Below are 9,717 nucleotides of genomic sequence, written 5' to 3' on the forward strand. Positions count from 1 at the left end.
GATTTTATGAGTGTTTGTTTGTTGGTCGTCTTCCACATCAGTTCTCTCACTGAGTCTGCGAATGGTTCAAATTCTTCCATGCGGTAACCACGACTTTCCAGACCAGATCGAAGGCGGGTCATTATTTGCCTCATCTCTGGGTTTGAAGGCGGTGTGGGTGGCATCTCTTCATCCTCCTCGTCATCTTCATCATCACCTGTCAAGTCCGATTGCCCAGCTTCCACATTCGCACGTTCACGCAAATCAGTGACGATGGTGTGAAACGCTGCCTCTTCACTGTCATCCAGTTATTGACTGACATTCTTTTCTGAACTCGGATATTTCGTGATACGCGTGAGCGTGGACATAAATAGGCCTATGACTTGAGCGATTACAAGACAAGATAATGTGAGTTTTAGTCACAAACTACGTGATTTCTCTGAGAAAACTGGCTTTAATAAGCGGTGGGTTGGGTTTATTAACCGGCTTTTTCTAATACATAAGATACTAGATGATTATCCGCTTCGCCGGGTACCGGCTTCGCCGGGAAGAAGTAGAGCCGAATACCAGGCTGCGCCTGGGACCCGGCTTTGCCGGGTGTACGAAGGAAAGGAGATAAACGCGCAAAACACTGGAGACCTTCTAAAAATAGTAACGTGCAGTGACCTTCTAAAAATAGTAACGTAGTAACGGGAATATGGATTGACGCCACACGGAGGAAGGGAGATAATCGCGGCTGAAAACACTGGAGAAGATAAGGAAGAGTTACTGGTAGTGGATCCAGACCAAAAAAACCAAAATCGGTTCAGCGCGCACAGCGCTGCGCGCTGAGAGCACGTGTTGAAATATCTCATCGACCAGGTTGTGTCCAGGGTGTACCTGAATATGATCACCAAATTTGAAACAGATCCATCGAGAACCTTGGCCGCGCATCGCGCACAGACAGACAGACAGACACACAGACACACAGACACTAGTCGTATATATATATAGAAGATAGTGATAAATCCGGACCGTCTGAAATCGGCTTTTACAAGCGGCTGGCTCTATTAACCGCGGTTTTATTAAGCGGCGTCCACTGTATTATTATTATCTGCGCTGAAAGTGTTGGTTTATACAATGAAGAGGGAACCATGTTTGTATAGCAACTACCTTGCAAATATATACACTCAGGTGGCAGTGTTTTGATGTTGCATTACATTAATTAGTTGTTTGCGAGCATTTAATTAAACAAAAATTTGCAGTGAAGGACTTTTTTTTGGCGACTATACGAGCCAGTTTTTGCGACAGGACAATTAACAGCTGTTGAGTTATGAAGTTTTGGTTGCAACCAACATGAGTTCTTTACGACTAGCACTCCCGACTTGGCTCTACAACACCTGTTGATACCCACACCTGTTTTGGAATACATGTGTTTTGTCGTACGAAGAGCAAGGAAGGCCACGTTCTGTTTGTGAACACGTCTGGGGATACTATCCGATAGTCAAATGAAAGGGGACGTTAGCAAATTTGTCTGTGGAGTCAAAGTAGGTTTTCTTGTGTTGTTTTATGAGGATGTGAATATACTCAATGTCAACTTCAGCCATGTTCTACACTTATATGGTGTTCAGGACTGCATGGTTTCAGTGAGGCAAAGGTCGTCGGCCATTGTCTCATTACAATATATGCAAAATGCCGATCATTCTGACCAGTCTGTTGGTCATATGGGAAATTGACTGACACATTTGATCTGTCTCTCTGTCTCTGACTCTCTCTCTCTCTCTCACTTGCTCTCTGTGGTCTCCCCCCCCCCATCTCTCCCTCTCTTTGTCTCTGTCTGTCTTTCTCTCTTTCTCTTTCTTTCTCTCTCTCTCTCTCTCTCTCTCTCTCTCTCTCTCTCTCTCTCACTTGCTCTCTGTGGTCTCCCCCCCCTCTCTCCCTCTCTTTGTCTCTGTCTGTCTTTCTCTCTTTCTCTTTCTCTCTCCTTCTCCCTCTCTCTCTCTCTCTCTCTCTCTCTCTCTCTCTCTCTCTCTCTCTCTCTCTCTCTCTCTCTCTCTCTCTCTCTCTCTCTCTCTCTCTCTCTCTCTCTCTCTCTCTCTCTGACCCTGTAAGAGTGCTATATGCTCAAATAACAGACCAGTCAATCATTCTCCCCACCCCAGTTGAGTATAATGGAATAATTGGCATGAATGGAATACTAGACTAATGAGAGTACTCATTCATTACCAACGCTTGATTGCTAATTGATCCATCCACTGTACTGCCGCCTCCAAAAAATGCTACCGTGTGCGTTGCACACACACTCACGCACGCACACACACACACACACACTCACACACACACACACACACACACACAGAAGGAGAGAGCACACACTGTCACACACACACACACACACACACAGAAGGAGAGAGGATTATGATGATTTGGACAGATTGAGGGCTGCTGGCTTGTACTGCAAGGGCGACAGTTCTGATTTTCGCTCATCATAATCTCCCTCCCTCGCCCTTTCTCTGTGACCCAGCTGTCTCGGGTCCTCCTTTTTTCGCTCTGTCGCCATACACTCACACCACAACACAAGACCGGATCGATAAGTTATGCTGTGCGCGCCCAGAGCCTGAGACTGCCGCTCTCACGGCACTGTTATGTTTATGCCAGGACCAGTCATGGCGGCACTCGTCTAGACTGTATTGTATTGCTCGATGGTTTTACAGTTGTTGAATAATGCACGCGTACACGCTCACAGTCATTCTACAGGCAATATAAGTTTTGGAGTGGTGATTGAGAGTAGCAGGAATTTTGGTGCTGATTGACCCAGCGAATTGGGTCCTTCCAGGCTTCCCACGTTTGTTTGATTCCTGATGCTTCTGGTGTTTTCTTCTTTCGCTGCATTCCGCTGCTGCTGCTGTTACGGCCAGACCGCCGTTTATGCGCGGAATTAGTGGATTCTGCAGCTATTGCTGTGCATGTACGAGGAGCCAAAAACAATCCGACGTTGTGTTTTGAGACTGGCGCAGGAGAAGAAAGAATTTGGCATACAAACGCAGATGTTTGTGTGTGTGCGTTGTATGTGTGTCGGCCTTGAGTCCGATACCAGAGCAGAGCGAGGCAACGTTACTCCACTGTGACAGAAAATCGATAGCGATACGGATTGCAACAGGAACTGACGGCCTGGAAGAGAAAGTTCTTATTCCCAAACATCTGCTAGCATCGTAGAACATTGAACTGTGATCGGGAACTGTAGTGGGGACCGTCAGTGGACGACAATTCTGTACAGCCTGATTTGCATTCCACATTGCCTACATCAGCCGGACTTCCAGGAAGTTTACAGTGACTCATTGTTTGGAAAAGTTATACAGCGCACTGGGTCTTTTGAACATGGAACAGTTTTAACGGAGAACACAGTCCACGGACTTTTCGGTGGAAAGTTTTGAGTGATCAGAACTACATCACTGACTGATACTGCGTCTTGGAGATAGACTTTGACTCAGTAATACAGTGTTTGGAGAAAGACTTCGACTCAGTAATACAGTGTTTGGAGAAAGACTTCGACTCAGTAATACAGTGTCTTGGAGAAAGACTTTGACTCAGTACCTTGCGAGGAGTACCTTTGACTCAGTAACCTATGCGGTATCTGGGTGTTGGTGAAGCTTGATAAAAATGGAGGAGACGATCTACCTGTGCAACTTCCGAGTGTCGGTGGACGGCGACTGGCTGTGCCTTCGGGAGCTGAGCGACGTTCAGCTACACATGGAGCCCCAGCCCATGATCATTGACGACGACGGTGAGTCCCTTCCCTGGGGTCCAGCGGATTCTTCACAACGCCTGCGTCCTCGGCCGGGTGTTGGGTTGAATCCGAGCACGCAACTGCTCCCTGCAACGACGACGAAGGCCTACCTCCTTGGGTTCTCCACAACACCTTTATTGTTGGGTGTTGGGTGGAATCCGCATGCACAACTGAGTCCTTCAACGATAACGATGTGGAATCCGAGTGGGCAGCTGCCTCCTTCAACAACAACCAGCGACAATCCATCTTCTGAGAATCAGCATTACGCCTGGGGCCTTTGGTGCTGTTTTGAATTATTTGTTTCATTGTTTGTCTTCGACTGCACGGAATTCCTCGCTTCTTCTTCCATCAGAAAAGAGGAGCCAGGTTGATGAAAACGTCAGTCACTTGAGACATCTTTGTGCAAACAGAACGACTGACTGCTGTCACGCAGTCGTGAACAAACACGATGTGAAGGACACACACACACACACGCACGCACGCACGCACGCACGCACGCACGCACGCACGCACACACACACATACACACACACACACACACACACACACACACACACACACACACACACACACGCACACACATTGACACATCCCAGTCAAAGAACAAAGTAAAGCCTTACAAACAATCGATTTCAGATCAAAGTAACCCAACCTGTTAGAGACCTGTGTTATTTGTGTAAGATGACATCAACTCCCACACGGCCGTGGGTTCTAATTAGCCTTGGACCAAAGAACAATGGCCTTGTGTGACCCCTCTCTCTGGTGCAGGAGCTCGGGGCATTGATGGATGACACATCACTGTCTGGGAAGAATTAATAAGGGACGAGGTCATGAAATGGAGTGGTGCACGGTCAGCTGTGGAACTGCCTCAATAATTGAGCTTCCGTTTCTGCTGAGGAGCCGAGTCTGGTAGAAAGAGAGACAGGTGCAAAATCACAGTGACATAGACCATTGGCTGTGGTAATGCCAGAACACTTTTGGAGAAGAACACTGGGTTTCTGATTAACTTTTGGTGTTTCATGCATGATTTTTGTGACATGCAATGATGCAGATAAAAAATGGACTTAACTCTCATGGACTGTGTCAGAACACGGATTGTTTGTCTTTAACAATGACTTTTTAATGCAAAAGCTGGTTGTGATTGATATTTTGGGACTGTGCATTTTGAATGTGTGGACTCCTAGCTGTGACATGGTTTTCTGTATAATATTTACCTTATGCAATCATACTATTATTGAGCGAAGTGTCATTACACAGATTTGTACCTAACCATCTTGTTTTTTACAGATCATTGTTAATGCTTCTCTGGCTCGGGACAAACCTGTCCTGTCAGCATTGCAGACGACACTTAAAGAGGGATCTTCCTAATGATGTCAGCCCTGCCTTTCAAAGTTCAGCCTGTATGACAGGACTCTACATACAAATTTGATTTTCAGATGAATTAACAGTTCTTTTTTCAGGATGACGCCAAGAGTTTCCATTTGCCTCAACTCAACAGCAGTGAAGGAATTGATGTGTATTATGCAGAAGTACTGCACTGGTCAAGACACAACAGAAGAATTTTTATTTATTTTGCTATTTGATGGGGGGGGGGGGGGGGGGGGCTGGACGTCTGGGTTAGGGGTGGGGGTTGCTTTGGGGAATGATAAAGCCAAAGGACTGATGTTGCTGGAAATGGTATCTGAGACTTAGGATATGGCTTCATGTTCATTGTTACAACCTTATATTGTTTTTTTGTTGTGAGAATGTATGCACTGAACAACATTTTTTTGTAGATAGTAATCATGAGCATCTTTAACATAATGGCCTGTGTGAACAATTTTCAGAGAATGTAAACTAAAAGAACTATCATTCATAGAATTGTTGTATGGTAAATATATCAATAGATAATGAAATAATAATCTTCCATTTCCCCTTCCAAACAGGTAAAGATTCCAAAACAATTGAGAGAGCGAATTTGATGAACGTGTCCAAACTGCTGATTAAAGAACTCATCGACTCCTCGCTCGCCCATGGGCGCATGCTGGATGATGACTATGTCCCCTTGCAGCAATTCTTCGTAGTCTTAGAGCATGTTTTGCGGCATGGCTTAAAACGTAAGTCTTTGTGTTTAATAATTAGGTTTTTGTGTATTTAAAACGTAATATTTTGTTTGTTTCAGAGTAAACCCTTAATTTATCCTCTATTTTTTTTTTTTTTTTTTTGGGGGGGGGGGGGGGGTGTTGAGGGTTAGAGAGAAGTATGTGGTTGAGACTGATCAAATAGGGGTTACATCTTGGTGCAACTGTTTCAAGCCTAATTCTGCTTTACGCTACATGTACGTAATAATTTGCTCTTTTTAAGTAAAACTCATACAATCATTAATGAGTAAGTTCACTATGTTGCCAACACCAGCTCTCAGTTGACTAATGGTTAATGAAAACAAGATCAAGCTGAATTGTATACAGTCAAATTTAATACTAATTAAATGAGTTAGTGTTGATAGTTTGGAACTCAAAAAGCTCAGAGAAAATGTTGGATGATTAAGTGTGTATGCACAATCTCATGTTTTAAATGACATTTTGCCTTGGTATGTAATGCTTGTAATTTTTTTGTTTTATTGCAGCTAAAAAAGGAATGCTATCTAGAAAAAAGGAGTTTTGGTCTGTGTTAGAAAGTGTTGAAAAGATAGCACCAGAAGCTGGAGAAATTACCACAAGTGTTCGCGACATGCCACACATCAAGTAAGTTTATACAAATTGCTGTTGTTGTTGATGACGACGACAACGAGGACGACGATGATGATGATGATGATGATGATGATGATGATGATGATGATGATGGTCAGTGACAATAGTGACTGAGTAAGAAATAATTTTGTGTGTGTGTGTGTGTGTGTGTGTCTGTTCTGAATCGGATTGACCAAAAGTCTAGAATGAAAATAAGAGGGGTATTACTTAATTTTTCTTAGACAGGGCAAAAAGTGTAGTCAGATAAAATTGTGTCTACTTGGTGCACTCTTGTTGATGAAAGGAAAATTAAAAAAATGGTAATCCTAAAAGAAGATTAAACTTGCGTAGATCAACAAAGTTTCTTTGTTATAATGATTTATGTTTTCCTTGGTTGCTCAAAGATTGTTTAATTTTCAGAACTCCACTGGGCAGAGCCAGGGCATGGCTTCGCCTGGCAATGATGCAGAAATCTTTAGCAGACTATTTCAAAACCATGATTGAGAAGAAAGAGGACCTTTTAACGTGAGTATGCCCATATCAACTTGTACCTTTAAGTGTTCCGTTAGTCTTCTTGTGTTCCTTACTTTTACCAATAGTCAGAACTTGTACCTTTAGCCGGTTTCCATTACAGTAGTCAAAAATTGTACCTTACACTTTACAGTTCCCATTAGTCAGAACTTTTAGGGTTCCCATTAGTCAGAACTTGTACCTCTGGGGTTCCCATCAGTCAGCATTTTTACCTTTAGGGTTACCGCAACACGGTGGCCTAGTGGTAAGGCGTACCCGCCCAGTGAGCGGGAGGTCGTGGGTTCGAACCCCGGCCGGGTCATACCTAAGACTTTAAAATTGGCAATCTAGTGGCTGCTCCACCTGGCGTCTGGCATTATGGGGTTAGTGCTAGGACTGGTTGGTCCGGTGTCAGAATAATGTGACTGGGTGAGACATGAAGCCAGTGTGCTGCGACTTCTGTCTTGTGTGTGGCGCACGTTAAGTGTCAAAGCAGCACCGCCCTGATATCACCCTCCCTTCGTGGTGGACTGGGCGTTAAGCAAACAAACAAACAAACCTTTAGGGTTCCAATTAGTCAAAACTTGACCTTTTGTGCAAGAGGTTTGGGATTATTGACAGTTTCAAATTGTTTGCAATGACAGATTATGACATCAATGCTCAGGTAGCTCTGCTGTCTACTGAGTAAACACTAGTTGTTTCCTTATTGTGACTGTAAATGACTCTTAAATCTGATGGCATAGTGTAAGGCTGTATATTCTTGGACCAGAAAACAAAAACTCTGTAACTTCGTCATATGTGATGGAAATTGACAGTCACATTGAAATTCATAGACAGACTGTAATGTTTTCACTTAATTTTTGAAATACAAAGGTAATTTCTTTTTGAACAGATAGCATTCAGAATGTTTTATTGTTCAGTCTTTGTTTGGTGTTCTTTACATACTGGCTTATTTTTAACCTGACCTTTTCTGTTTGACAGAGATTTTTATGAGAATGGTGCTTTCATGCTGGAGGAAGAAGGAATGGTGATAGCAGGCCTGTTGGTGGGCCTCAACGTGCTTGACTGTAACATGTGTATCAAGGGAGAGGACTTAGACCAGCCTGTGAGTACAACTCTGTAGTAATACTGCTAGTGCTAGTGTGTAGAAGTGTTCTTCACACATACATGCAAGCACCCATACATGTACCCATGCACCCATGCACGCACGCACGCACACCCCCACACACACACCCCCACACACACACACACTCGCATTGAATACACACACACACACTCACATTGAATACACACACACACACACACACACACACACACACACACACATACACACACACACACACGCACACACACTCACACACACACACACACATGCACCCTCACACACATGCACTCTCTAAATGCCAGGACAGTGTTGCTTAAAGGATGTCAAATGAACATCAGAAATTACAAACATCAAGATTTTATGTTTGTTGCATTAACCTTGTTTCATTAACTTAAGTTTTAAAAGAATAAAGTTAAAAAAAAAATCCCATGATTTAATAATTAGTGACGAACTACAACTCTTGTTAGAATGTAAGCATAATTCTTTGTGGAAATACTGACTGTCATTTTGTCATCTGTTGCAGATGGGGGTTATAGACTTTAGTTTGTACATGAAAGACTCATCATTTAATGGCCAGAGCAATGAGGAGGGAGAAGAGTAAGTAAACAACGAGAACAGTTTTGTCTGTTTTGGTGTTTTTTTCTCTCTTCAATTTTGTAAATGAAATTATATTTATTGGTTTTGTGTGTGTGTGTGTGTGAAGCTTGAGATCTGTTGTGTGTGTGTGTGTGTGTGTGTGTGTGAAGCTTGAGATCTGTTGTGTGTGTGTGTGTGTGTGTGTGTGTGTGTGTGAAGCTTGAGATCTGTTGTGTGTGTGTGTGTGTGTGTGTGTGTGTGTGAAGCTTGAGATCTGTTGTGTGTGTGTGTGTGCCAGTAACAGTCTATCTGTCTCTGTCTCTGTCTGACTGTCAGTCTCTGTCTGTCTGTCTTTCTGTTTGTTTTTCTGTCTGTGAGTGTGACTGAGTGTGACAATTGTGTTTTTATGTGTGATCCTGTGCATGGATTTGTGTGAGGTTAAGTCGAAAGGCTGCTTTGTGTTACACTGTTTTGTTCATTTCAGTGAGGAAGGAAACTCCAAAATGGCCACAATTCTGGACCAGAAGAACTATCTTGAAGAACTAAACAGGCATTTAAAGTAAGTATTAGGAATATGTAATGCCTTTTCTTAAATGAAATGAAATCCAGGCCAATAGTTTTTATTACCAAGAAACATACAATCCAAGAGTGATGAGCTCAGGAGAATTTGCTCATTTTTTAAAAAATTTACTAATTTCACTTGATTCTCTTACTGCAGCTTTTAAAGACAACTAAAACTAACCAAGACAACTGCTTACGATAGATTTTGAAAGTTATCTTTAAGACTGTGAAGATTAATTGACCAACTGGCTAATGGACTGATTGATTGATTGATTGATTGATTACTCTTTTATTGATTGATTTATGGATTGATTCATCTGTGATTGTAGTGCGACAGTAGCAAAATTGATTGACTAATTGATCCATCTGTGTTTGCAGTGCCACAGTGGCAAACTTGCAGCAGAAGTTGGAACACGTTCAAGCTACCAACGCTTTGATGAAAGAAGACCTGGCCATTGCAAAAAACTCCATTCTCAGTCTCCAGCAAGAGAATGATGAGCTGCTTGCAGAAA

The 9,717-nt window shown here is 43.0% G+C and overlaps 1 protein-coding gene across 1 annotated transcript in view; it reads left to right on the plus strand.

Annotated features, from left to right (window-relative positions):
• Positions 1-2,528: 2,528 nt before the first annotated feature.
• The window catches only part of LOC138958418 (RUN and FYVE domain-containing protein 2-like), a gene marked incomplete in the record, with an annotated part of 79,573 nt that continues 72,384 nt past the window's right edge, over positions 2,529-9,717 (plus strand). The window contains 8 exon segments of the mRNA XM_070329558.1: positions 2,529-3,742; positions 5,671-5,841; positions 6,351-6,468; positions 6,874-6,978; positions 7,945-8,068; positions 8,592-8,665; positions 9,129-9,203; positions 9,584-9,717. Coding sequence (XP_070185659.1) covers positions 3,619-3,742; positions 5,671-5,841; positions 6,351-6,468; positions 6,874-6,978; positions 7,945-8,068; positions 8,592-8,665; positions 9,129-9,203; positions 9,584-9,717 — 925 coding nt within the window.

This window comes from Littorina saxatilis, linkage group LG2 (genome assembly GCF_037325665.1).
Source record: "Littorina saxatilis isolate snail1 linkage group LG2, US_GU_Lsax_2.0, whole genome shotgun sequence".
Classification (NCBI taxonomy): domain Eukaryota; kingdom Metazoa; phylum Mollusca; class Gastropoda; order Littorinimorpha; family Littorinidae; genus Littorina; species Littorina saxatilis.